At 61.3% G+C, this 25,304-nt stretch overlaps 4 protein-coding genes across 14 annotated transcripts in view; 1 reads left to right on the top strand and 3 right to left on the bottom strand.

The window, feature by feature from the left end:
• Positions 1 to 5,699, top strand: part of LOC134422870 (myomegalin-like) — a 37,279-nt gene extending 31,580 nt beyond the window's left edge. For 3 of the 4 annotated variants that reach the window (XM_063165286.1, XM_063165283.1, XM_063165285.1), the window contains 14 exons: positions 539 to 774; positions 997 to 1,048; positions 1,322 to 1,536; positions 1,697 to 1,891; positions 2,418 to 2,624; positions 2,777 to 2,902; positions 3,002 to 3,121; positions 3,211 to 3,388; positions 3,469 to 3,593; positions 3,804 to 3,905; positions 4,031 to 4,587; positions 4,659 to 4,797; positions 4,899 to 4,945; positions 5,134 to 5,699. In XM_063165286.1, the coding sequence (XP_063021356.1) occupies positions 539 to 774; positions 997 to 1,048; positions 1,322 to 1,536; positions 1,697 to 1,891; positions 2,418 to 2,624; positions 2,777 to 2,902; positions 3,002 to 3,121; positions 3,211 to 3,388; positions 3,469 to 3,593; positions 3,804 to 3,905; positions 4,031 to 4,587; positions 4,659 to 4,797; positions 4,899 to 4,945; positions 5,134 to 5,166 (2,332 nt within the window). In that variant the 3' untranslated portion in view covers positions 5,167 to 5,699. The remainder of the gene's footprint in view (positions 1 to 538; positions 775 to 996; positions 1,049 to 1,321; positions 1,537 to 1,696; positions 1,892 to 2,417; positions 2,625 to 2,776; positions 2,903 to 3,001; positions 3,122 to 3,210; positions 3,389 to 3,468; positions 3,594 to 3,803; positions 3,906 to 4,030; positions 4,588 to 4,658; positions 4,798 to 4,898; positions 4,946 to 5,133) is intronic. The other variant, XM_063165284.1, reaches the window with a different exon arrangement.
• Positions 5,700 to 5,880: 181 nt separating this feature from the next.
• On the bottom strand, positions 5,881 to 13,622 carry PRKAB2 (protein kinase AMP-activated non-catalytic subunit beta 2). 7 transcript variants are annotated; one of them, XM_063165293.1, is made up of 9 exons: positions 12,182 to 13,270; positions 11,754 to 11,833; positions 10,661 to 10,831; positions 10,315 to 10,481; positions 9,374 to 9,467; positions 8,680 to 8,800; positions 7,408 to 7,541; positions 7,073 to 7,141; positions 5,881 to 6,755 (listed from the first exon to the last, which is right to left on the bottom strand). In XM_063165293.1, the coding sequence occupies exons 3-9, from the start codon at positions 10,814 to 10,816 to the stop codon at positions 6,678 to 6,680; spliced, it is 819 nt and encodes a 272-aa protein (XP_063021363.1). In that variant the 5' UTR covers positions 10,817 to 10,831; positions 11,754 to 11,833; positions 12,182 to 13,270; the 3' UTR covers positions 5,881 to 6,677. The 7 variants fall into 7 exon arrangements, with proteins under 7 accessions (XP_063021363.1, XP_063021359.1, XP_063021361.1 ...); XM_063165289.1 differs by adding an exon at positions 13,606 to 13,622 and having other exon boundaries at positions 10,661 to 12,288; XM_063165291.1 differs by having other exon boundaries at positions 10,661 to 11,335; positions 11,754 to 13,270.
• Positions 13,623 to 13,934: 312 nt separating this feature from the next.
• LOC134422867 (flavin-containing monooxygenase 5-like) lies at positions 13,935 to 19,070 on the bottom strand. 2 transcript variants are annotated; one of them, XM_063165279.1, is made up of 8 exons: positions 18,429 to 19,070; positions 17,053 to 17,241; positions 16,814 to 16,976; positions 16,013 to 16,155; positions 15,577 to 15,776; positions 15,138 to 15,487; positions 14,825 to 14,897; positions 13,935 to 14,617 (listed from the first exon to the last, which is right to left on the bottom strand). In XM_063165279.1, exons 1-8 carry the CDS (start codon positions 18,723 to 18,725, stop codon positions 14,260 to 14,262), a joined length of 1,773 nt encoding a protein of 590 aa, XP_063021349.1. In that variant the 5' UTR covers positions 18,726 to 19,070; the 3' UTR covers positions 13,935 to 14,259. The 2 variants fall into 2 exon arrangements, with proteins under 2 accessions (XP_063021349.1, XP_063021350.1); XM_063165280.1 differs by lacking the exon at positions 18,429 to 19,070 and adding an exon at positions 17,568 to 18,386.
• A 145-nt stretch (positions 19,071 to 19,215) lies between these two features.
• LOC134422868 (flavin-containing monooxygenase 5-like) lies at positions 19,216 to 24,449 on the bottom strand. Its single transcript, XM_063165281.1, has 9 exons — positions 24,233 to 24,449; positions 22,724 to 22,881; positions 22,331 to 22,519; positions 22,092 to 22,254; positions 21,703 to 21,845; positions 21,161 to 21,360; positions 20,541 to 20,890; positions 20,228 to 20,300; positions 19,216 to 20,020 (listed from the first exon to the last, which is right to left on the bottom strand). Exons 2-9 carry the CDS (start codon positions 22,853 to 22,855, stop codon positions 19,675 to 19,677), a joined length of 1,596 nt encoding a protein of 531 aa, XP_063021351.1. The 5' UTR covers positions 22,856 to 22,881; positions 24,233 to 24,449; the 3' UTR covers positions 19,216 to 19,674.
• Positions 24,450 to 25,304: the final 855 nt, after the last annotated feature.

Below are 25,304 nucleotides of genomic sequence, written 5' to 3'. Positions count from 1 at the left end.
AGCCGTTTCCAGGAGCTGCCCGAGGCTGGTGGCTCCCTGTTGCTTGGTTTGCCTGCAGGCAGGTCCCTGGCGTGTTTGTGTGCTGGGGCAGGGTCCCAGCCGTGGGTGATGCACAGACTCCCTCCATGGTGTAGCAGTCTGAATTATTGCTAGCATAGTCCAGGATAAGGAAGCAAAAAGGACCTTTGCATAATATCCACAGATGTTTTATTCAGCGAGATGTTCAGGTCCCAGCACCCACACCCAGAGGGTTTCACTTTTTCTCTACAGGGTCCTGGGGGCTGACTCTGGTCTTGGGGCACTACAAAGGTGAGGGACAGTCAGGGAATAGGGAAGGAGTGGCTCAGGAACACAGGAGCAGACATAGGAACGGGGGAAGGAGCCAATGGGGTCTAACAGCTTTATGAGGGAAGCTTCTTGTGTCTCCCTAGACCAGGGAATGCCCCCCCAGGGTCTCCACACCACGGCACTCCATCCCTGCTGTGTTCCCAGCGGGTCTGGCTGCCCTGTGAACACCCAGCTTGCCCATCTCTCCTAGGAAATACAACTCCCTGATCCAGGCCCAGGCTCGGGAGCTGTCCCACCTGCGGCAGGTGCTGCGGGAGGGCCGTGGGCAGAGCCGCGGCCTGGCCCAGCACCTGCGGGACGCCCTGCGCTCCTTCGAGGACCTCCTCCGGGGCACTGACATCGACTACTACCTGGGCCAGGGCTTCAGGGAGCAGCTGGCCCAGGGCAGGCACCTGGCTGAGAGGCTCAGCGACAAGCTGGGCATCAGTAAGCACCTCTAGGGGGGCGGTGGGGCTGGGTGTGGTGGGCTTGTGGTGGGTCAGGAAGGGATGCTTTGATGGGCGAAGAGCAGGAGGCGCTCTCACATCACGTGCTGTGTGGGATACCTGCTTTGGTTTGGGCTGTCCTGTCCTGCTATGGCTCTGTGTGGGACCAGCATCCTGGGGCATGGAGACACTGACTGGCTCTTGTCTGGCCTTGATTTCTCAGGAGATCGACAGGACGGGGAGGATAAAACCAGTCACGAACTCCTGGCACAGAGGTACCTGTTCCCAAGGAAGGCTTTGTGGGATGTGTTGGCATGGGCACCCTGAGGTTATCACTGCTCTTGGGGTGGGAGTCTAGGGTGCCCTCGGGGTGTCTGCCCCAGGTGGATGTCCTGGGTGGGGCTGCTCTGCCCTGGGGATGGCGAGCCCCGTGGGCGCTCTGTATCTCTGAGCAGCCGTGCATCACTACTGGGACACAGCACATGGGGGATCACGTAGGAAAGGGCTGTGGGATGGAGCTCAGACCTGGTGATGGGCCGTCTCCACAGGCTCAGCCAGGAGCTCCAGAAGGAGAAGGTGATTGAGAGCCTGGAGGTGAAGCTGCAGGAGCGCTCTGAGTCCCCAGGTAGCAGCTGCCCACCCTCGGAGTCATCCCACTCTGCCAGCAGCTCATCCTTCACCTCCGAGGGGCTGGAGCCCTGCTCCGATGGGGATGCAGCCAGCGAGTACAGCCAGTGCCACGAGGAGCCTGCCCAACACACAGGTACCACCAGGGGCCACAGCTGCGGCACCTCTGGACACGGGGACTTGGCTTCTCGGGCTGTGCCAGGGTCCCCAGAGCACCAGGGAGGAGGGGTCTCTGCCAGGCTGAGCCAGAGCCCCTGTGACACCTCTCTCTCTCTCCATGTCTCTCCTGTCTCTAGGCCTTCGCTTTGGCTCCTTGTCCCAGCCCGTTAGTGCCCCCCTGCCTGCCCTGGCCCCCGGGCTGTCCCCCTTCCTCCCTGCCGGGCCCCCTCCTCCTGCGGCCCCGGCGCTCCTGGGCTGCTGTGGCAATTCTGTCTGCTCCCTGGCTGAGGCACAGCAGGAGCTGCAGGTGCTCCGGAGGCAGCTTGGAGAAAGTGAGCACACTGCCTCGTGGCTTGGGTTTGCTTCTGCCTGCCCTGCATGCTGTGCTGTGACACATCATCCCCACCCTCTCTGACCCGCATGTCCTGCCCTGGATCTGCTCCTTCTTCTCAGGGCTATGGCTTTGAGGTTGGGTGCCACTGCTCTGGCTGGGGACGGTGGGAACATGTGGCTTTCACGTAGGTGGGTTGGAGGGGCCCATCCCAAGACAGCATTAGCCCTAGGTGTAGACACTGGCACATTCCAGGCCTTCTAGGAAAAGGCTGATTTGGTGAGGTGCTGTGAAGGAGTGGGGCTGAGACCCTCAAACTTGTGTCATGTAATCATCAAGTGCTGGGAGAGCCCCTGCTCCTCAGGGGGAATAGGTTTGGTCGGGATGGGAGGTGAGTGATGGGGACACTGGAGTGCACTGTTGAGCAGAGCAACAAGGGAGGGGAAAGCAGATGAGGGAGTTCATTGCCCCTTTCTTCCTACCTGCTCATTGTCCTTCTCCTCCTCCCCGCTGTCCTGTGTGTGCAGGTGTGACACTGCCCATGGCACCAGCAAAGCCCACAGTGCCACTGGGCCCCTTTGGAGAGGGCAGCAAAGCCCCAGCACCGTTCTGCCAGCATGGAGCCCTGCAGGGCCCGGCTGAGCTCCCCCGCGGCCTCTGGGACGTGCCCCCGGCCGGCCAGCTGCTCTGTGGGGCCCTGCCCCCGGGGTACCCCTGTGGGCAGAAGCTGACAGGTATGGTCCATGGTGGAGAGCACGGGGCATCCCCCCGCCTGTGGGGTGCAGGGGGGAGATCCGGCACCACAACGGCTGCGGGACAGGGCTCTGCTGTGGAGAGGGGCCGGCACAGCCCTTCCTGCCCTGAGCTGTGGCCCTGGCTGTGGCAGGGGCAGACCTGCTGGAGGAACACCTGGTGGAGATCCGCAACCTGCGGCAGCGCCTGGAGGAGTCCATCTGCACCAACGACCGGCTCCGGGAGCAGCTGGAGCGCCGCCTGGCCGGCAAGGGCAGCGGTACGGGCTGGGGCCGCGGGCCGGGCCTGTGCGCAGCCCTCTGCTCGCCCCTGCACAGCGGGGCCCCGGGACAGACAGCCAGCACTGCTCCCTCCGCAGGACTGCCCAGTGATGCCTATGGCCAGACACCGGAGCTGGGGCTGCAGCTGAGCAGGGAGAACCAGGCTCTGCACGAGGAAAACCGGACCCTGCGCCTCCAACGGGACCACCTCTCCCAAGGTAGGGCCGGGCCAGCATCCTGGGGCTGAGCCCCCGAGGGCCCTGCCTCAGCGGGGCGGTGGTGACACCTCCGTGCCCTCTGTCCCCAGAGCTGGCACGGGTGCAGGAGACTCTGGTGGCTGCCTGCTCCCGGGCACGGGAGGCCGAGGCCGAGCTGGGCCAGAGGCGTGGCAAGCAGCGGAGGCTGGCGGAGGAGCTCTCCGAGTGCCAAGAGAGCGTCCGGCAGCTCCGCGACGAGCGGCGCTCTCTGCAGGAGGACAACAACAGGTAAGGTTTGGGGCACTGCGGCCCTGGGGCCACGGGACTGGGAGGGGTGGCTGGCACGCACCCACGTGTCACCTCTGCAGGCTGCAGCACTCGGTGACGCTCCTGCAGCAGCAGAGTGAGGAGCAGCGCCTGCTCCTGCAGACCCTGCGTGCGGAGCTGCACGTCTATGAGAGCCTCCCGGGCGCCTCTGCTGAGACACGAGCAGGTATGGGACCCACGCACGCCATCCCTGCCCAGCGCCTGCCCTTGGGGTGCCTGGTCCCTCTGCAACCCCTGGGTGCTCCCAGACACTTCTCCTGGGGCAGCAGGTTGCACACAGAGGCCCTGCTGGCAGCAGAGAGGGAGGGCAGGACCCCAGCAGCCCCAGGCACCGAGCCACATCTATCTACAGGGGCTCAGATGTTTCTTGTTCCAGGCTGCTTCCCATCTCCTCCAGTGCGCGATGTCGGCACTAACTCAGCAGCTCCCCTCCTGTCCCCGCTGCCCTCCGGCACGTCGGTGCTCCGGCGGATGGACGGTGGGTTCTGCTGAACTGCTGAGCAAGCCTGGAGAGCTCAGAGCAGAGTCGAGTGCCCGGGACGGGACAGGGGGGTCACCAGGGGAGCGGGCAGCGCTCCTCTCCTAACCCAGCTTGCTCCACAGAGCCCCGCGGGGCAGACGTGCTGCTGAGGAAGAGCGAGGGACTGACGGGGGCTCACGTCGTCGGGCGCCTGGACACGTACCGAGCCCTGGAGCGGCACATGGTGCAGGGAAAGGCCCTGGCCCGGGAGCTGATGTGTCTCACACGGCCAGCACTCGGCCCGCCCAACTGCCCGCTCCCGGCAAAGGAGGTAAGGCGTGGGCAGGACGGGGCAGGCAGCAGCTGGGGGCCAGACCCTCGGCGCACCTCAGAGCATTACATGGCTCCCGAGCCCACAGGCAGCCCCGAGGGCCGCAGGGGCAGCTGGAGGCAGGGAGCCTCCCGGCCAGGGAATGCTGCCCAGCCGTGCCGGGCTGAGCACCCGGCTGCGGCGGGACGGGGGTGCTCCGGCAGCAGCTGCTCCCGCACCCTTCTCCCGCAGGGATGGACGGGCACGGGGCAGGGCCATCTGTGGGGCAGCGCCAGCACTCTGCACGGCATCCTGGAGGAGTGCGTGTCCCTCCTCGCTGCCTTCTGGAGCACCGCGCTGCCCGTGAGCGCTGCCCAGCACCAGGGCAAGGTGAGCAGGGGCTGGGGGCCGGCGGGGCACTGGGGCCGGTGCTCAGAGCTCATCCCCCGGCCCTGTCCCAGGAGCAGGTGCTCCAGGGCGAGATCGCGGCGCTGCGGGCCCGGCTCTCCGAGAGGGAGGACGCTCTGCAGAGCACGGCCAGGCGGCTGCGCTGCACAGCCCAGCTCAAGGACAGCATGGAGCAGTTCATCGTCAGCCAGCGTACGTGCTCGGGTGGCACAGCCAAGCTGGCCCGCTCCCCACGTGCCCCATGTGGTTCTGTGGCACAGGGACCTCCCTGACCCCATCTCTCTCTCCTGCAGTGACCAGGACCCACAGCGTGCTGCGCAAGGCCAGGACAAACCTGGAGGTGAGTTTGCTCTGATGCCCTGGGGATGGTCACAGATGGCACACACCCCCGGTGGCTGTCCTGGAGTGATGAGGGCTAGCTGGGTGAAGCATGTGGGGAACACATTCTTGTCTGTCCTCAGCCAGCACGTCCATGTCCCCAGGGCACAGCAGTGCTCTTCCTCATTGCCATGTCTTGTCTCTTGCCAGGTGAAGGCCCAGCAGGCCCTGCCTGTTGCGTGAGCCCGTGCAGGGCAAGGAGCAATGGCCAGCAGGGAAGAGCCCACTGGCTGCTGAGCTGAGCTGTGCCAGAGGGCTGGAGTGGATCCCATCCCTGCTGCTCTGAGGGCTGGAGTGAAAATGGTCTGGGGTGTCCAGAGCTACGCAGTTAGTGGGTTTGGGCTGCTGTGGTGGTTGCATGCCCTCCACCAGCCTTTGCTTGGCATGGCAGCAGCAGCTGCTGGCTTGGCCTTTGTCTGGCCCATGCTTCAGCACTTGCTCCCTTCCACCCTCCATGCTCAGACTGGGGTGACACAGCCCCCCATGCTGAGCACACCTTGCCCTGGGACCTGGTCCCCTCTGTGCCCCGATGAGTCCCTGTCCCTGCTTGTGGATGTATGTATATGTGTATAGACAGAGCTATTGGAAATGCGCTCTGGGGACTCGGCCCGTGTCGGGGCCCCAGCGCAGGAGGAAGATGTAAGAAATGCCATATTCTGTTCAGTGGCTGAAGAGTCCCCAATAAAGGTTTCCTTTGGGTTGTGGTGTTTCTGGCATGCCTGTCTGCAGCCGTGCTCCCCCTCCCCAAACCACCCGCAGCACAGGGTGCCAAAGGCTGTCCCCAGGGGGTGGCTCTGTGCCCTACCCTAACCACCCAAGGGCAGCTCTGTGCTGCACTGGGTGCTCCCTTTCCTGCTTTTCTGGACCCCCCTCCAACACCAGGCAAGCAGCACCGAGAACAATAAATACTGTAATAAATAGAGAACCCCCTGTCCCACGGCGCTGCTGCGGCAGCAGGCGGTGCAGCCGGGGTCCTGGAGTGCCTGCCCGCCTCTGCTCTTCCCAGGGCGTGTGCCAGTGCCCCTCTGGCTGTGACAAAGTCAGCCCTGTCCCACAGAAGCAGCTGATGCTGGGCACAGGGCGTTGCAGTCCTTGATGGTGCTCTCACAGCAGCAGGTAAGTGGCTGTGTCCAGCTGTGCTGTCCATCATGCTGGCTCGACGCTGAACCTCGCAGAGGTTCAAAAAAGCTGGGGGGCAGCCCCACAGCCAGGGCTGTGGAACAGGGGGCAGGTGTCAGGCTGGAGTGTCACGGAGCCCCTAGCAGACAAGGTGGCCTTGGAGATTCAGCACCAGGGCAGCAGCACAACCGTCAGAAGAACAGGATGCGTTCCTGGAGCCTGGACTGGGTGCAGTGCCAGGACCACCTTGAGGCCCTCACAGGCTGGAGAAGACAGGCAGGGTGAAGCCCTTTTCTGTTGGGAGTGAGGAAGGGCTGTTCTGGTGAGCAGCAAAGTGGTCCCAGAGACTCACAGAAGCCAAGGGAAGCTGCAGGTGGGTGGAAGCCAAGGGCTGAACCACGCCGGTAGGATGGGACAGCGTCACAGGCCACATTGGCCCTGAGCTTGTTGCCGGGGCCCGTGTCCCTGCCAGGTTGGAGGCTGGAGCCAGTGGCCAGGTGTCACACAGTCCCGTGGCCAGTGTGTGCAGACAAGCGGCGTTTGGTGTCCTGCGTGGGGAGCGTGTGAGGCCTGGCTCAGATGGGCTTGTACAGCAGCGTGGTGACGTACTTCTTCTTGTAGCGGTGCGTGGCACTGAGCACCATCACGCCATCCTGGGGGAGACAGCGTCAGCACGGGGGGCCAGGGCACCCCTGGGGCTCAGGGAGCTGCCCCAGCCTGTCCCTGCTGTCCCCAGTCCAATGCACAGCGGGGCAGAGCTAGGGCAGGGTCTGATACATGCTCAGCTCCCCCACACTGCAGGGAGGCAGCTGAAGGGAATTGTCAGGTCACACCCTCTGTCCCTGTGTGTGCCACCCTCGCCAGGCAGCCAGCTCCCATCTGCACCCCCAGCTGAGCAGGTTCTGCTCCCTGCAGGCTCCTGGGAGCCACAGCAGCTCCTCACCTGCAGCCTGGTGGGAGCTGTGCTTACCTTGATGGAGAGCGCGTAGAGGTGATTGAGCATGACGTGGTTGGGCTCGGGCAGCAGGGCTGGGTCACACTAGGAGGAGAGGAGTGTCACAGGGGCACAGCAGAGCCCTGATCCCCCTGCCCCTGCCAGCACAGGGAGCTGCTGTCTCAGGCAGCCTGAGCTGCCACCACCTCTGGCTGTTCTGAACAGGCACATAGCTCAGCAAAGCACCAGAGGCCAACGGGAAAAGTGACACTTTTCCTAGGAAATGCCAAGGGCAGCCCAGGCTCCCTGCAGACAGGACTCCCTTTGTGACCCCAGCGTGGCTCTGCGAGTGGGCAGTAGCTGGTACACACCGAGATGTTGGTGTCCTTGTTGAGGATGACCTGGAGGAGGTGGGGCGGGAGGATGGGCGGCGATTTGAAGCGCTCCTCGGGCCGGTACACGTACATCTCCTGGCCGTAAGGTCCCGGTGGGGAGCTGGATAAATCTAGAGACAAGACAAAGGCAGAGACATGAAATGACTGAAGCAGGATGGGCGAGCACAGAGCAGCTCCTAAGAAGGTGAGAAGGACTCAGCAAGGCCTTTCAAGCACAAACATCCTCCACAAGCCATGGCAGGGATCTATTCTATAGCAACAGGTCAGACTTTCCACGGCACAAAAAGCAGCTGGGCGAGCCCACGGCAATTCCAAGCAGGGCTGTAAGCCGGTGCATGCACTGACACAACACAGGCACCCCATGTTACCCATCACAAGACCCCTCAAGCACAGATCTCAGCTCAGCCAGGTCCCTCTCCCTGCAGGAAGCAGCTGGCGTGCTCCAGAGCTGTGCCCTCAGCAGCAGGGGCACAGGGAGCAGGCTGCTCTAGGTGCTGCCTGATGAGGAGCTCCAGGGAAGGCAAACAGCAACTCTACACTGAGCAGCTGTTCCAAACATGGGAGGGACCTCGGGAGCTCGTGGGCACTGAAAGCTGGACTGGCCACATCTGATCTGAACCTTTGGGAACAGCAGCCCCCAGAAGGGCTCCATCTCCTTGGGCTGCTGCTGCTTGCTGGCTTCTCTCCAGTACAGCATCTCTTGCCTGGGCTGGGAAAGGACATGGAGCTGAGCTGGCGCTGAACCAGGGACACACACACCGCTGAGCTTCCTGCCAGCATTTCACACTGAGCCAGCACCACCAGTGCCTGGGTGGTAACCTAACCTGCTGCTGTAACACAAGCACACAGTGCTAGCAATGTGCTAGCACTGGTACAAATTACCTTGGCATGAAAACCAAGAGTAGCTGCTGAAAATAAACTGTATCCTGCTATCACCTAGCTTGTACCCTGGATCAGATGACTTACAGTTGACCAGACAGAAAGGGCTGATGTCCCTGGCATTTACCAGTCCAAAATGGCTCCCTCAGCCACGCACTGCAGCAGCTCTGCTCTGGGGTGGTGCTAGCACAGAACAAGTTACACCAACACAGCCCCTCCAGAGGGATGAGGAGGGCACACTGCCCAACACTGCTCACCCCAGTGAAGGCTCACACCTCTGCCCAGGGGTCTGTGCACCCAGAGCAGCGAGTCTCAGAGCAGAGGAGGTGGGAAAGAGCACATGCAAAGCTCTAATGCCACAAAACTCACCCCGACCTGAGGTTTCGGAGCTTTCCAGGGAATCCACCTTCAACGCATCAAACACCTCAAAGTCAGACTTCTTGACGTGGATGAGGTTGTTTATCGTGCCCATCTGGCTGGTAACCACAGGCTGGAAAGAACTGGAGTGAGAATCTCCCTGTGTTCAGCCCCAGCTGAGGCACACTCAGTGCTTCCTAGATCCTCCCAGCCCAAGCTGTCTTTGCTGCAGCACTACCTCCGAGCACAGGAGGCTGGTGTAAACTCTGCCCTACACTTGTAGACCTCTGCTATTTACCCTGGGAGGATTTTCCTTTATCACAGGCTCCTACATCACCTCCTATTTCCATCCTCCATCCTGCTACATGCCCATGGGTAGCTGTGTGGTCCTTCCCATGCTGCTCCCCCATGATTCAGTCTGGAGGAGAACCTGTAAGTGAGTGCTGACCTCATGGCCCAACTTCCCACTCCCAATTCTCAGTGGGACTTGAGGGCCTTCTGGCATTTCCCTGCCCTTTCCCAATGCTTCTCCATAAATCATGAATATGTCCAGAAGAACCAGCCTCTGAAATGACTCAGGGGATGGAGGTGTGCCTTTTGTTTCAGGAGACAGTCTCTGCTCTCCCTGCTCCCCCTCTGCTGCATTACATCCTGTCTAGTTCCCTGAAGAAGCCAAGATCTGAAGGGATAAAGCTTGGAGCATTACCTCAGATGGATCATGAACCCACTGGCCATCCACAAAAAATTTGTACTGGTGCTCTCCTTCTGGAAGGTCCAGGATAGCAACAAAGTCATTGTGGCTGTGCGGAGAGAACAGATGTGCAAAGGCATCAGCCTGTTGATGCTCTGAACGCTGCTCTTCCATGGGGCCCCAGGAACCAGCACTGCCCAGCCCCTCTACCCCAACACCTTCATGCAGGGTCAGGCTTGCTCATCATGAGTGACCCAAGGCATGGCCACGACAGGCACGAGCATTCCAATGCTCCTTTGAGCATTCCAGGGCTCAAACCCCTGGCAGCCCAGCTGCAAGTGCCAGTCCTGCCCTTCCATGCCCTGAGAAAGTGGATGTGACAGACACCCTGTGCAAGACAGGCTAAGAAGAACACGTGGGCAAAGCTCCTGCCCTGTGCTGGCACAGCAGAACAGGAGCAAGTGGGACAGCTCTGTTTACCAAATCTGAAATTGAGATAAACTCATTCCAGATTAATTGCTAGAGTCCTACATGAGCTTCCATGTAAGTCACAGATGTGCTGTGGAACAGTGAGAACATCATTAGGGCAGGGAGATACGTGAGGGACAAACAACTAACATCCACTGGCAGCCATACAACAAGGCATGGGGTAATGCTGCAGCCAAGGGAAGAGCTGACAGCTTCCAGAGGGCTGCTGCATACCTGGGCAGGGCTCTGCTGCCAGCACTGGCTGCTGTGTGACATCCAGCTGGGCATGCAAAGCGGCCCATCCTGTCCTGTCCCTGTTTCACAACTTCCCACTGTCCCTGCAGCACCACGCAGGGATGCAGCTGACTGTGTATTTGCCTCAGACCCACAGCTTGAGTGAACAGAGAAAAGCCAAGAGAGCAAAGGAAAATGTTCTCTGCTCTGGAGCAGACACGAACATAGAGTAAATGACTTGAGGGCCTGGCTACCTCTTGATGAGCGGGATCTTGGTGCTCCAGTTGTTGAAGGACCCGGAGATGAAGACCTCCTTGCCTCCATCAGCCCAGCGTATGACAGTTGGACGAGCCTGCTGGGATGGCTTCACCGACTCCTCCAGATCTGGCTGCCACGACACAAACTCCTTGTCCCCAGCAATCTGGGCAAAGAAAACCAGAGAGATGTGACCGGATGAACACATCCACACAGCTGCCCTCTACCAGCCACACACAGGAGCACCACAGCGCTCCTCCAGGCCCCCAGGCACGGCTGGAAGCACAGCCCCACACAGGCAGTGTGCCCGGAGGGCAGGCAGGGAAGGCAGCAGGCAGCTCCTACCTTGGAGTCGTGGGAGCTGAAGACGCTGGGGTCGTCGGTGCTGCCCACCATGATCTTGTGCTCCTTGGCGGGGTGGGAGGCGCCGGAGCCGTCGGAGCGCTGGGACTTGGAGCCGTGGCGCTCCCCGGACACCCGCTCGCTCGTGGTGTTCCCCATGGCCCCTCAGCAGCCCTGCAGGGACACAACAACAACGCTCTGCCTTTGCCCACGGCCCTGGCAGCAAGGAGAGGAGCAAAAGAGCCGTCTCCCAAATGCGCTTTGCCAGCGGAGATGAACAGCAACCCTAAAAAAGGCCCCGAGTTCATTTCCACTACCAAGTTTGGGAGCTGAATGGGAATGCAACAAACAAACAGCTTGACCTAATTATAGCCACATCCTTGATAAAACCATCACTCTAGTTAAGTTGGTAATTATTAAGACTCCAAAACCAATACAACTTCACCTGTGTCCCACATCATCCCTTGGCAGCCAACAGAGTAGAGCTGATGTGAAAAATAAAGCCAACCTTTATTGTCAAATCAACTGCCTGGCGTTAACAGAGCCTCTTTCACAGTCCTGCAGTCAGGCTCTACAGACAACCCAGCAAGAAAACATCCAGGGAGTGAAAGTAGCAGCTGTTTTACAGTCCCCAACAAGTCTCGGAGAGCTCGCAGGCAGAAGAGCAGAGTCTTGTCCCTGCAAAGGCGACGGCGAGCATTTAAAGTGTCCGAATGGAATCGCCCAGGCTGGAGCTTGTCCAAGGAGCAGGGCTAATGCTGTGGTGTCTGCAAAAAGCTCAGCTCTCAGCAGCACTCACTTATGATTCACCAGGCAAGCCACCGTGTCAGCTGCAGCACAGCACAGCACAGCACAGCGAGCAGGACCATTTGCTGTCACCTAGCCAGCACCTGCCCGGCTCTCTGCAGGGACACGGTGAGGGAAGGGCAGCCCTGGCCACCTCAGTGTCCCTCTGCAGCTGGAGATGCGTCCCCACACCCAATCCCACCCAGCCCAGAGAAAGCTAAACAGAACTGACCAAGCCATGAACAACCACACACCTTTTAGGATAAACGACAAAGCCACTGCAAGCTACACAGGACTTTTCAGGCCTTACCCTCTTTCCAGGAGCTGAGATGGACTGGGGTTTTTGCCCACTTCCAGGCTTATTTTGCAGCTTTCAGCTTACTGTGGGATCTGCAGAGCAAGCAACGGGACAGCCAGCCTTGCTTCATGTGCTCACTTGTGACATTTGGAGGTTTGTTTAAAAGATCAAGTTATATGAAGGGTGCCAAGCGAGGCTGCCAGCCAAAGCCAGGATTTGGAACATTATGGAGCAATTACTATTTCTTAAATCCTGAGGGCTAAAAGGCAGCTCAAGTGGGCAGCTAAGCCATACCCTCACCCCTCTCAGTGAGGGGTGCAGATCAAGTACACCTGAAGATCCAGGTCAAATGAGGTACACCTCTTGCTCTGACATCTTCCCCCTCTGCTCCGCAGAGGCTCAGACAGCTCCTCACAAAAACCGCCCCTGTACCACCAAACCTGCTGCTGAGGAGTTTCCTCTCCAGGATCTCCACTGAGGCTCCCTTACTTCTCATCTACAGGGAGGAAGGTGGGAAAGGCTCAACTTCCCTTGTAGCAGGACACACCTGGGAGATATGTGCAGGTGTTAACAGGTGGGAAGCTTCCCTTTCTCTTCTCCAAAAGGATTCCAGTCCCTCTGTCCCTTACAGGCCACGCTCTCCAAACAATCCCTGACGTTTATCCCAGGTTCCTGTCTGGCGCGTGCCACCTGCATCCCCTGCATCACCCACACAGGCACCCAGCCTGTGCCAGGACAGGTCTTTGTGCACAGCCTGCAAAACCTGCCTTTGCTGTGTTAACTTTTACAGCTCAAACCCTCCTGTATCCAGGCCAGCCCTTGTAGCACTGGGAGATGGCGTGACACAGGTACACCCAAGTCAAGGATGGAAATGCTGCCCACACCACAGCCCCAGCAAACCTCCACGGCACATCCCAGTCTGGCAGCAAGCCCCTGCCATTCCCAGCTTCTCATGTGGAAAACGACATGATAATTACACCCATTGCCCTCCCCGGGATGTGCCACGCTTGCTGCCTCTCCCACCCGGCCAGAGACCGCCCTGGGAAGCACGGGCAGGCAGCCCGAAGGGGTTCTGCAGGAGGGATGGGATGGGGTCTGTCCGGGAGCACCGGGAGCACCGGCAGGCATTCATTCCCAGGGGCTCTGAGGGAGGGATGGGGTCTGTCCGGGAGCACCGGCAGGCATTCATTCCCGGGGGCTCTGAGGGAGGGATGGGGTCTGTCCGGGAGCACCGGCAGGCATTCATTCCCGGGGGCTCTGAGGGAGGGATGGGGTCTGTCCGGGAGCATTGTCAGGCATTCATTCCCGGGGGCTCTGAGGGAGGGATGGGGTCTGTCCGGGAGCACCGGGAGCACCGGCAGGCATTCATTCCCGGGGGCTCTGAGGGAGGGATGGGGTCCTGCATCTCGCCGGGCTGACACCACCCGGGGAAGCCGGATCCGCCCGGACTCTCCCTCTCTCGGAGACGAGAACCAGAGCTGAGCCCGGAGCTCGCCGTAAGGTGAAGGGGATGAGCTGGGAAAGCGGGGGCGGAAAATCTCCCTCCAAGCAGGCAGGGCTGGGGCTGGGGCTGTGCTCGGCGGGGGCGGTGGCGGGGCTGTCACGGCGGGCTCGGCCCACGGGCACCCGCGGGTCTGCCGAGTCCCGGGGGAGGAGCGGGACACACCGGCAGGGCCGGGCCCTCCCGAGGGGCTGCCAGACGGGGTCCGCCCGCTGCGGGGTCCGGGACACCGCTACACCGCGGGGACGCGCAGCCACGCCTCGCCCACCGCCTCCCGCAGCGGCGCCCGGGGAGCCGCCACCCTCACACCCACCCGCGACACCCGCCCCGCCGTCCCCGGGCCCGGGCCCGGCCCGACCCCACCTGCCGCTGCCGCCGCCGCCGCCCCGCTCTCCGCCTCCGTCCAAGATGGCGCCACCCCCCGCCGGCCGCTGCGGGGCGCTCTGACCCGCCCCCGCCGCGCTCCGCGGCCGCGCCCCGCCCCCGACCCGCGGCCCCGCCGCCGGGCACCCGCCATGTTTGCTGCGGGCGGCCGGCCCGCCGCTGGCCGGGGCGCGCGGGGCGGGGGCCGCGCCGCCTCAGCCGCCGGCGGCCATGTCTGCTGCGGGCAGGGCTGCGGGGTGCCGGCGGCCGCGGTGCCGCCCCTGGGCCGGCGGCACCCGCAGGATGGAGCTCAGACTGACGCAGCCGGGCACTGTGCTGTCCGGTCCCCGCGGCACGGTGACAAGCTTTATTGCCTTTTCCCGAGGCCCCCGCTTGGGCACGTTCCCAGATTCTCCACCACCTCTGTGACCTAAGCCATAGAGAGAGCTCGTGGGGCTGCCGGGCCAGGACTTAGGGAGCTGTTCCCAGAGCAGCCCTTGAGCAGGCTCGGTGGTATCACAGCGGGAAAGCGCCACAGAGCAGGCTGCACCGTCAAGGAACGGCTCCCTCCGTGCTCCGGCGCAGCTAGCGAGGGAAAGCCCAAGGGAAAAGGAGGAGACTGCCGGCAGCACCCGCTGTCTCCTTCCCTTTAGGCTAAGCAGAGAGCGAGACGTAGATGAGGGTGGCCATAATCATGCCGATGCTGAAGAGCACCGTGAGGACGTGGGGCAGGGCGCTGGGCCGGGCGGGGCGGCGGGCGGCCCGCGGCTGCAGGGCGCTGACCATGCGCTGCTGCTGGGTGAGGATGGCTTCCCTGGCTCCTGCCCACGCGCCCGGGCCCCGCAGCCGGTACTGGTACGGCGTGCACGGACCGAAGGCCATCTCCATGGCCAGCCTGGGGTCCGTGAGGAACAGGGAGAGCAGGTTGGGCTTGACCCCCAGCTGGCAGGCGAGCTCGTCCATGTAAGGGATGTAATCCACCTGGACGGTGTGCCGCTGGCTCTTCACGTACCTGCGGGCAGCGAGGAGGGCAGGTGGGTGCTGGAAGCAGAGCTGGCAGGTGCCCTGCACACCAGGAAGGCAGTATTGGACTGTGGGTAGTGTGGCCAACGACATCCCTGCCCTCTGTTGGCACACAGAAATGTGCCAGGACACCTCCATGGGACAGGATGGATGCCCATGAGCAGCTGTGCCTAAGGCATCCCTGCAGGGATCTTACCTCTTTGCCATGGCTTTTTTCTTCTGCTCAATGTCAGCCTCCATGTCGTGCTGCAGGGGCAGCTCGTTCAGCCCTGGGGAGGATGAGACACAGCAGCCACTGTGGTGCTGGCCCTGCCTGGGTGCTGTGCCTGTGCCAGCACCACCGTGGTGTGTGGGCTCGCACCTGGGGCATGTCCAAGTGCCACAGGATGGGAAGGAGCAGCCTGTGGAGCTCAGGGTATGGGTGTGCCTGTGCCTCTCAGAGAAGAGGCCATCTCACTGACTGCCCTCACTCCAGGACTGCATCCACAGGGCAGGTTTGCCCGACTTACCTTTGAAGACACGAATGGCCCAGCGACTCTGGAGCTCTGAGATGGGCATGATGGCTCCCCAGGGCTGGATGAGACCAATGAAAGCCAGCGTTGGCTTCTCCAGATCAGTGGGGAACACGAATTTGTAGAGGGGAATCTCGTTCTCCACCACCTTCACGCAGCCGTCGAGGAACGGGAAGGAGAAGCTGTATCCTGTGGCAAAAACTACGACATCGACATCTTCCCTGGTGCCATCCTCAAAGATGGCAGATGTCTCTGTGAACTCCTGGACGTTCGGCTTCATCCGCACCCTGCCCGAAATGATGCGGTTGGGCAGGTCGTCGTTGATAGTGGGGTGTGTGTCAAGGACCCTGGAAGGCACAGACAGACGTGGTTCAGGTCCTGGCAGGGGGATGGGCATTGCTGGAGCACGTACCTGGGGTGCTGCTGGGGCGCTCACCCATGCTTGGGCTTTAGGCCGTAGAGTGTGTGGTCAAAGCGGGCATTCAGCTTCCACTCCATGAAGAAATTCAGGATACTTTTAGGCACCACGTTCTGGACGAGGTGCAGGAAGCGAGTGCCGTAGTTGTAATCAAAGGGGTACCCACTGTCTGCCACCCGGTACAGCACCCAGGACCCACGCCTGGTGCTGAGGAAAACCTGGAAGGAAGGTGAAGAGAGGTGGTGGCATGGCAGCATGCTCAGACCGGGCTGGGCCCCTGCTGTGCTCCAGGGACAAGGGAAGCCAGCACAGCTACTGGGACCACAGCAGCCACCCCCACAGAAAGGGGACAGGGTGCTTGTGCCAGGTGCTGGAGGCTGGGGAGCCCACAGGGGATGGTGGGTGATGATCCCCCCACTCTGGGGTCCCATCCCTGTGAGCTCTCCCAGCACACCTGCTTGGCTGTGTGGCTCAGCTCCACTGCGATATCGATGCCTGAATTCCCAATGCCAACCACGACCACCCGTTTTCCAAAAAAAGGCTGAGGGTTCTTGTAGTCCCGGCTGTGCAGGTAGCAGCCCTCAAACTTCTCCAGCCCTGGAAGAGAGAGGGAAGCCATGCTGGGATGTGGAGCAGGAGGGTGGCTGCCCCCTGTTCAGACTGGTGGTGTGTTTTGGGAACAAGCTAGCACCAGTGTGACCAACCGGAGTTATGCAGCCCTGGGGTAGTGCACAGAGGTGGTGGCATCACCAGCATGGAAGATTCTCAGTGTAGCCCTGAGCATCCTGCTTAAGCTTTGGGACTAGCCTGGCTGGGAACAGGGCTTGGAGTGGAGAATTCCATGCTTCCATCCCAGAATTCTGCTGCAGATCCTGTCTGGTGCCATGCATTGCCAGTAGAGGAACAACCAGGGTCTGTGCCATCTCGCCAGACCCTGGTGACAGTGTGCTCCAGCCTGTTCCCCAGCCAAAGAGGACCTCCACAGCTGAAAGCTCTCCAGGCATTTTCCCCTGGTACCCAGAGACAACACCACCACCAGTGCTGAGCCCTCCAGCCTTGGTGAGGAGCTGGAGGGCCCAGCAGGTGCTCGGCCAGCAGCATGGGGAGGGAGCCTGTCTCAGGTGGGAGAGGCACGCTGGCAGCAGTGACATCTGCCAGCAGGATGCTTTGGACACTTGCAATCCCACCTGGTGTGTTAAACCTGCAGAGGCACTTAGGCATGCCAGGGAGCAGGCAAGCAGCCCACAGGCCGTACCTGGGAAGGAGCCGAGCGGGAGATGAGCGTTGGTGTGGTGCCCGCTGCACACCAGCACGGCGTCGAAGACGGCCGCCTCCTGCTTGCCCTCGCTCTCGGTCAGCACCTCCCACTGCCCGCTGCTGGCGAAGTCGGGGCGCTTGGACACGCGGCACACGCTGGTCTGGCACAGGGCAGCGCTGTCAGGCCCGCCGTGCCCCGCTCCCGCCGCCACCGCCCCCTCGGGCCCCGCGCCTCACCCTGAAGCGGATGTGGCGCAGCAGGTCGAAGTGCTGCGCGTACATGCGGAAATACTCCATGATCTTGGAGTTGTGCATGTAGTTGGGGAAATCCTCGGGGATGGGGAAGTCGCTGAAGCACATCATCTCCTTGGAGGTGTTGATGATGACCGAGCGGTAGATGCTGGCACGGCCGTCCTCGGGGTGCTCCTGTGGGAGGGGGGCACAGCTCAGCGCTGCCCGGGGAACGATGGGCCACCTGCCTGTCCTGCCTGGCACCTCCCCCGTGGGTGTAGGATTAAGCCACAGGTTGTTGTGCCACCCATCCCTGCAGCCAGAAACTCTCCTGTGGTTGAGACCCCCCGCCCCAAAAAACAGGGATGTATGTCTGGACTGGCGGGAGCCAGGCACTGGTGACAGTGGGTCATGGTGGTCTTGTGCCTCAGTTTCCCCACTTCCACTGCTTGCCCCAACGAGGCAGTGCATTCCCGAAGCTCCCGTGGTGCCATTGCCCTGGCTGCCACATCAGGTCTCACCAGTTGTGGAGGCAGCTCCAGTGCTTCCTGTTGAGTGGCTGCTCCTGCTTACCAGGTCTGTGCCTCGAAAGCTGGATGCTGCTGCTCTGGTTCTGCTCCACCAACTCTGTCCCTGACCCATCACAGCTAGAACTAGTGGACTGTGACAGGTCCACCCCAGACCCCACTCTGACATGATGCCACCTGTTTTCCCCCAGGGCTCTCCCACAATCATATCAGAGCATGGTGGGAACACTGGTCATTTTGTTGGTGGGTCCATGGGATTAAAGTCAGCAGCTTCATTAGGCGGGAGCAGAGACAAGCTCCAGGATTGCACAGAGAGAAGGCACAGAGAAGGCAGGACACAGTGTCTCTATGTGGGCGATTGGCACAGAAGCAGAAAGAGGAGCAACCATGATTCCAGGAAAGGGCTGGGCAGAACGGGGACAGACAGTGGGGTCAGATAAGACAAGATAGGTAGGCAAGGGCTGGGCAGGACAGGTACACAAAGTGGGGTCAGATAAGATAAGATAGGTAGGCAAGGGCTGGGAGTGATCAAGAGCAAAACAGCAGAGTAAGGTGTGGATGAGATTGGGAAGGGAGGAATGGGAAAGGGGAAATTACGCTGGGGGAGCAAGCCATGGATTGAAGTTCTTGAGGTGGCTTCATCCTGCTGCTGCTGAGCAGGAACTGGGTCCTAAGTGCCTGGCACACCAGCTGGCACCACGCTGCCAAACCACTTTTATTTTCCTTGGTTTTCCTCGGAAAGCTGCCTGCCACATGCATGCAAAGCAGGGGAATGGTGCACGGTTATCTGCCAAGGACTGATCGCAAGCCCGTCCGTGCTGCTGCCAAGGAGCAGCCTGGCTGCTCAGGCCTTACCTCGAAGCGCCAGAGCCCCCCGATGTCCTTGCTCCTCTCAAAGCAGGTGGCCTCCAGCCCCTCATCCAGGCAGCACTTCAGGGCGCACAGGCCGGAGGCGCCGGCGCCGATGACGGCCACTCTGCGAGCAGCCATGTCCCCAGTGTGGTGGTGGCAGGGGTGTGGGAGAAGCTGTGGCCAGGAGGTGCAGAGCCAGGCGTGTCCCTCAAGGGAGGCTGCCCGCTGCTGCTCGTTTTGAGGGTGACTGTCCCTATATTTCCTGTGGGTGGCCAAGGTGTTACAAGATCTTCCAGACATGATCTACAGGTTTCTCTCACCTCCTTGCCACACCTCCTGGCCTGCCCTGCCCTCTGCAAGAGGAGCATTAAGTTCTGTAAGCGTTTAACGATGCCGACATTGCCCCAGGACTTCCTGGGCAGGGCAGAGATGTGGCTGTGCTTTGGATTTCGGCAGGTTGCAGCGTGGAAGACAAACCTAGGGGATGTGGGGGGAGGGGGTGGGGGCTGGCATTGACTAGCCCAGGCATCTGATGGACAGGACCCCCACCCTTTACCCACTCTGGGTCCCCAGCCCACCCAGCCACCTTCTGGAGGAGCTGTGTGCAGGTGACCAGGGTGGCCCTGAGCTGTGCCATGTGACCAGCAGGACCCACTGTGGCGGGACACACCTTGGGAGAGGCTGTTTCGCTGTGGAGCGTGTGTGCACGTCAGCCTATGGTGTAATAGGCCAGTGCTACAAGGCCGATCTGAAACCCGTGAGCATTCCCACAGCACATCGAGAGTCGTGATGGTGTCAGTAGCAGGACAGACACTTGGCTGTTTATTGCATTTATCCACTTAGAAAGTGTGCTGTGCCTTTGCTGCTTAGCTCTGGTGTGCGTGTGGCAAAATTGGCACGGCTGGGTTACAGGGGACAGAAAAGCCTGGAGCGCTGGCTGAGAGGGACTGGAATTTAGCCTGCAGTGAGCAGGTTTCCTCCTCAGTCCATGACAGCATTCCCCAAGGGGAGGTGCAGAGCAGGAGCCCAAGCATTGTTTTGGCAGCTGGGGAGGCTCTGTGCATCCCTAGTTCATGGTGTGGTCACAGCTGGGCTGTGCCAGGCAGCAGGAAGGTTTCTGCCACCACTGGGGTGCACAGGCTGCCAAGGGCCAGAGGTGGCCAGCCAGTCCCGCAGCCCATTGCAAAGCTGTCCTGGTTCAGGGAGTCACCCCAGGACAAAAGCCTCCCTTCCTGCGCTTGCAGGGCACCTACAAGTAAGCAAAAACGGCTGCCAGGATGGCCACAGCCCCGATCAGCTTGAAGATGAGGGGTATGGCAGGGGCTGAGGTGCTGTCTTCCACGGGTCGTGTCTGCAGGGGCTTGAGGATGCGCTGCTGCTGGGTGAGGATGGCTTCCCTGGCTCCTGCCCACGCGCCCGGGCCCCGCAGCCGGTACTGGTACGGCGTGCACGGACCGAAGGCCATCTCCATGGCCAGCCTGGGGTCCGTGAGGAACAGGGAGAGCAGGTTGGGCTTGACCCCCAGCTGGCAGGCGAGCTCGTCCATGTAAGGGATGTAATCCACCTGGATGGTGTGCCGCTGGCTCTTCACGTACCTGCGGGCAGCGAGGAGGGCAGGTGGGTGCTGGAAGCAGAGCTGGCAGGTGCCCTGCACACCAGGAAGGCAGTATTGGACTGTGGGTAGTGTGGCCAACGACATCCCTGCCCTCTGTTGGCACACAGAAATGTGCCAGGACACCTCCATGGGACAGGATGGATGCCCATGAGCAGCTGTGCCTAAGGCATCCCTGCAGGGATCTTACCTCTTTGCCATGGCTTTTTTCTTCTGCTCAATGTCAGCCTCCATGTCGTGCTGCAGGGGCAGCTCGTTCAGCCCTGGGGAGGATGAGACACAGCAGCCACTGTGGTGCTGGCCCTGCCTGGGTGCTGTGCCTGTGCCAGCACCACCGTGGTGCGTGGGCTCGCACCTGGGGCATGTCCAAGTGCCCCGGGATGGGAAGGAGCAGCCTGTGGAGCTGAGGGTATGGGTGTGCCTGTGCCTCTCAGAGAAGAGGCCATCTCACTGACTGCCCTCACTCCAGGACTGCATCCACAGGGCAGGTTTGCCTGACTTACCTTTGAAGACTCGGGTGGCCCAGCGACTCTGGAGCTCTGAGATGGGCATGATGGCTCCCAGGGGCTGGATGAGACCAATGAAAGCCAGCGTTGGCTTCTCCAGATCAGGAGGGAACATGAATTTGTAGAGGGGAATCTCGTTCTCCACCACCTTCACGCAGCCGTCGAGGAACGGGAAGGAGAAGCTGTATCCTGTGGCAAAAACTACGACATCGACATCTTCCCTGGTGCCATCCTCAAAGATGGCAGATGTCTCTGTGAACTCCTGGACGTTCGGCTTCACCCGCACCCTGCCCGAAATGATGCGGTTGGGCAGGTCGTCGTTGACAGTGGGGTGCTGTTGAAAGACCCTGGAAGGTGCAAGAAGCCATTAGGCCTGGGAAGGGAATGTCTCTGCTCCGTGTCCTGCTCCAGCTGCTGCTCCCTACTCTGGGGCAGCTGCCCCTACACTGCTGTCTCCAAGAGTCCTTGGAAGGGGCAGTGGTGGCTCCCTCAAGCATTGCCTGGGCACAAGAAGATAATAACCCAGTCCAAGCACAGGGAGCAGGGAATGGCCAAGCTGGGCAGGACACAGAAGGAGGCCGACGATCCCTTCTAGGCAGGGGAGTGTTTGGTGATACCTGTGCTTCGGCTTGAGGCCGTAACGTGAGTGATCGAACCTGGCATTCAGCTTCTTCTCCACAAAGTCACACGTGATGGAGGAGCTGAGCAGCCCCTGCAGGAACGTCTTCAGGCGGGTGGTTAAGATGGTGTCGATGGGGTAGCCCTGATCTCCAACGCGGTTGAAGATCCATGCACCCCTGCGGGTGCTGAGGAACACCTAGACAAGGAAGGAGGATCTCTGCCTGAAGGTGTGATAGTCCTGGGAGGGCTGCCCTGCGGGGGACGTGCCCTTGCCCTGGGATCACTCTGCTTTTAGCTGCCCAAGCACTGGGTAAAGACCCAGAGGGCAGAGGGAGCTAGTGGCTGGCATCTCGCAGGGGAATAGGACCAAGTCTCAATTGCCTGGCAGGTGGGTTTGGCAGGAGCCAGCACTGCCAAACACAGCGAGTGCTGGCATGGAGAAGCAGCTCAGCAAGTGCCTTGGTCCTGGTGTCCCTGCAGAGCTGACAGTGTCCTATAGGGGCAATCCTGCTCGCTGTGACCCCCTACTCCTGCTTACCTGCTGGGCTGTTTGGCTGATCTCCACAGCCAGGTCTGACCCCGAATTCCCAATCCCGATGACAACGACCCTTTTGTCTCTGAAAGCCTGAGCATCCTTGTAGTCTCGGCTGTGGAGGTAGCGGCCCTTGAATTTCTCAATTCCTGTGAGCAGAAGGAGGAGGGATGCTTGGCTTCCTGGTGCCAGGTTGGAGGATCACCCCCCAAAGACTAGAGATGCTCTCTTACCCCACCAAACCACTCCTGGGGAGCACAGGAGCTCTCCTAGAGTCAAGACAAGGCAGGGAAATGTTGGGACCAGGGGGGAAAGCAGCAGGGAGAATAGGGACAGGCACGGACTAGCTTTCCACTGTCTCTGGTGTCCCCTCACACCAGTGTACAGGGCCGTACCTGGGAAGGAGCCGAGCGGGAGATGAGCGTTGGTGTGGTGCCCGCTGCACACCAGCACGGCGTCGAAGACGGCCGCCTCCTGCTTGCCCTCGCTCTCGGTCAGCACCTCCCACTGCCCGCTGCTGGCGAAGTCGGGGCGCTTGGACACGCGGCACACGCTGGTCTGGCACAGGGCAGCGCTGTCAGGCCCGCCGTGCCCCGCTCCCGCCGCCACCGCCCCCTCGGGCCCCGCGCCTCACCCTGAAGCGGATGTGGCGCAGCAGGTCGAAGTGCTGCGCGTACATGCGGAAATACTCCATGATCTTGGAGTTGTGCATGTAGTTGGGGAAATCCTCGGGGATGGGGAAGTCGCTGAAGCACATCATCTCCTTGGAGGTGTTGATGATGACCGAGCGGTAGATGCTGGCACGGCCGTCCTCGGGGTGCTCCTGTGGGAGGGGGGCACAGCTCAGCGCTGCCCGGGGAACGATGGGGAAGGATGGCTGGGGCTGATGAGGATCTTCTTTTCATGGAGCCCCTGCCCTCAGTCTCACCCAGAGGATCCCCCTATGGCCGGCTGCCCCCCACCAGCCACCATGGGCCCCTGTGCTTGGTGCTGACCCCAAGCAGGACACGAGGCCAGCAGGGTTTACCTCAAACCTCCAGAGGCCTCCGATGTCGCCGGTCCTCTCGAAGCAGACGGGCTGCAGCCCCTCCTGGAGGCAGGCTTTGATGGCGCACAGCCCGCTGCTGCCCCCGCCGATGATGGCCACCTTCTTCGCCATGCTGCGCTCCACCGCCGGCTCTCTGCCTGCGGACAGCGCCGGACAGCGGGCCCGAGCTGCCAGGGCTGCGACTGTGCAAGGTTTGACCCTGCTCAGAGAGGTCCCAAGCAACAGAGGCAGCCCCTCAAAAGTTTGTCTGGGGTTGCAGAGCCGCTGCTGTCCCCCGCCAGGTGTGGACCTGGCCAGTGCTGGGTTTTGCACTACTGTGGTGCCGCCTCTGGACGCCTTGAGGACAAATCCCACCGAGTGTCAGGGAGCCTCAAAGTCTCCCTGCCCGTGCCATGCCCCGGCGATGGAGGTGCCCTGAAGTGCTGCGCCCTGCTGTGGGGACCCACAGCTCCCTCCCCGTGGGTGACAGCCCCTCCGCCTGCCCTTTGCCCTCTCCCTTCCCCGCGGAGATGGCTGTCGTGCTGTCGCGGTGCCCGCTGGTGCCGGCAGCTCGGGGGACAGCCTTCACCGACCTGCGGCCGTGGGACGAGCAGCCCAGGGAAGGCTGGTGGCGGGCACGGCCCGTGCGAGGCTCCGTGAGGCCGGCCCGCGGCCTGGCTCGGTGGTGCGCAGCGTCCGGGAGCGGGGCCTCCCCCTCCGTCACTCCTCCCACGGGCGCGGGGAGAGGAAGCCCGGACCCGGCTGGCTCCCGGCCGCCTGCTCGGCTGTTCATGCAGCGGCGGCGCCTCAGCCTCGACCGGCGGCCGCAGGAGCCGTCCCAGGGCATGTGCTGCGCGGGGACACGGACACGCAGCCCATCCTTGTGGTTGCGTGCTTGGTAAACAAGCGCTGTCCTGGATTTTGACCCTAGGATTATCGGGATCAGCCCACGCCCGCTTGTTGTGGTACCCGGGGTGACGCACCGCTCTGGCTGCTCCAGGGGCAGCCGGCACTGGATCGCCCACATCCCCTGTGCCCCGGGCTGGGCGTGTGGGCACAGTGTCCCCGTAGCCACGGCTCACCCCTGGGCTAGCAGAGTCCTTGGTGCCAGTGGGACCCCGATGAGAGGAGCACCACGCTGCTGGGGTGTCCCTGGTATGAGGGTGGTGGGACCAGCCAGGAAAAGGCTGTCCCTCACAGACCATGTGGATCCAAACTTGCTGCTACCTCCTGGCACACTCACAGCCAGACAGCCCCTGAGGCTGCGGGGAAAATTTGCTCTTCCATATGCAGAGAACTTTGCTGTAGAGCTGAGCAAGGCAGAGGGGCCAAGCTCTGCAGCTGAAGTGGTTTTAACCTTATAAACTCATAGTATGTTTGCAGTAAGCTTAATAAAGCTCTTTCTGTCCCTTGCTGTCAGCAAGGGCTGATCTCTGCCCGAGGCAGAGACGCTGAGCTGCCAACCCACACTCTGTCCCTGCCTGTCAAAAAGCATCAAAAGCATCTTACCAAGCAAGGGATCAGCACGGGAATGGAGAGCTGGCAGCACAGGCAGTGCTACTCTTCCTGCTCTGCTGTCAGCTGGCTTCTGGCTCTTGCAAGCTCTGCACAGACTGCTCGAGGGCAACAGGTACAGGGGACCTCTCTGAGCTCTCCACCACTCCGCTGTTGCTATGAAACCTCTGTGCAGGCTGCCTCTGAATTTGCCCTTCTCCCTGCAGGAGGCTGCACAGCCTTGGACTTTACCCCCTTGTAGCTGGACTCAGTACACACAAACTGTGCTGCCCGGCAGCAGGGGCATGCCGTGACATTTTGGTTTAGGTTGGTATTTGGTTGGTTGATGTCTGTGGAAATTCACAGTTCCCCATACCTGGCAAGCCCCCAGGATGCAGATTGTGTGCAGCAGTGCCTGCTGTACGGTGTCTGCTCTGGGCTGCCACAGCGGGCAGAAATGCCGTGGGACAAGTGGAGCAGAACCTCCTCTGTCCTATCATGGCTGCACCCAGGCTTGGAGGTGACAAGCACGGAGAGCAAAGGTCTCTCTGGTGGAGCTGCAGAGAAGCACAGAAGAGCTGAGAGGGTGCCAGGCAGCCTGTGACCCAGCAGGGCTGTGCAGGGGTGATGGTGGGTGCTACCAGGGTCTCATGGAGTGTCATGCACGTGAGTCAAGAGCCACTTTTTGGCACACGCATGTGTGGGAGCCACAGACGCACAACAAGCCCTGCCCACCCAAACGCTGCCCACCCACAGTGTGCCACCTGCCTGTGCTCCCACAGCCACCACAGGGCTGGTCCTCTGGGGCAGGAGGGCTGGCTGGAGTGTCCTGGTGCTGCTCTGCAATTGCCAGACTGGCCCAGCAGGCTGCCAGGCCTGCAGTGCAACCCAGGGGATTATTTTTTGGTCAGACCTGGAAGCTTCACTGTCTCACCCTGTCAGTGGGTCGGGGTTCATCTCCAGGAGAACCTTGTCATGTCAAGCACTTCCATTTCAGCCCCTGTACAAGTGACAGTGACAGGGCGCTCATACCAGCAGCCATCAGGCTGCTCCTGTGCACACTCCACCCAGGAGAACAGCACACTTA

Source organism: Melospiza melodia, chromosome 11, assembly GCF_035770615.1.
Source record: "Melospiza melodia melodia isolate bMelMel2 chromosome 11, bMelMel2.pri, whole genome shotgun sequence".
NCBI lineage: Eukaryota > Metazoa > Chordata > Aves > Passeriformes > Passerellidae > Melospiza > Melospiza melodia.
The sequence above is the reverse complement of the archived record's forward strand: the minus strand, read 5'-3'. Positions and strand labels throughout refer to the sequence as shown.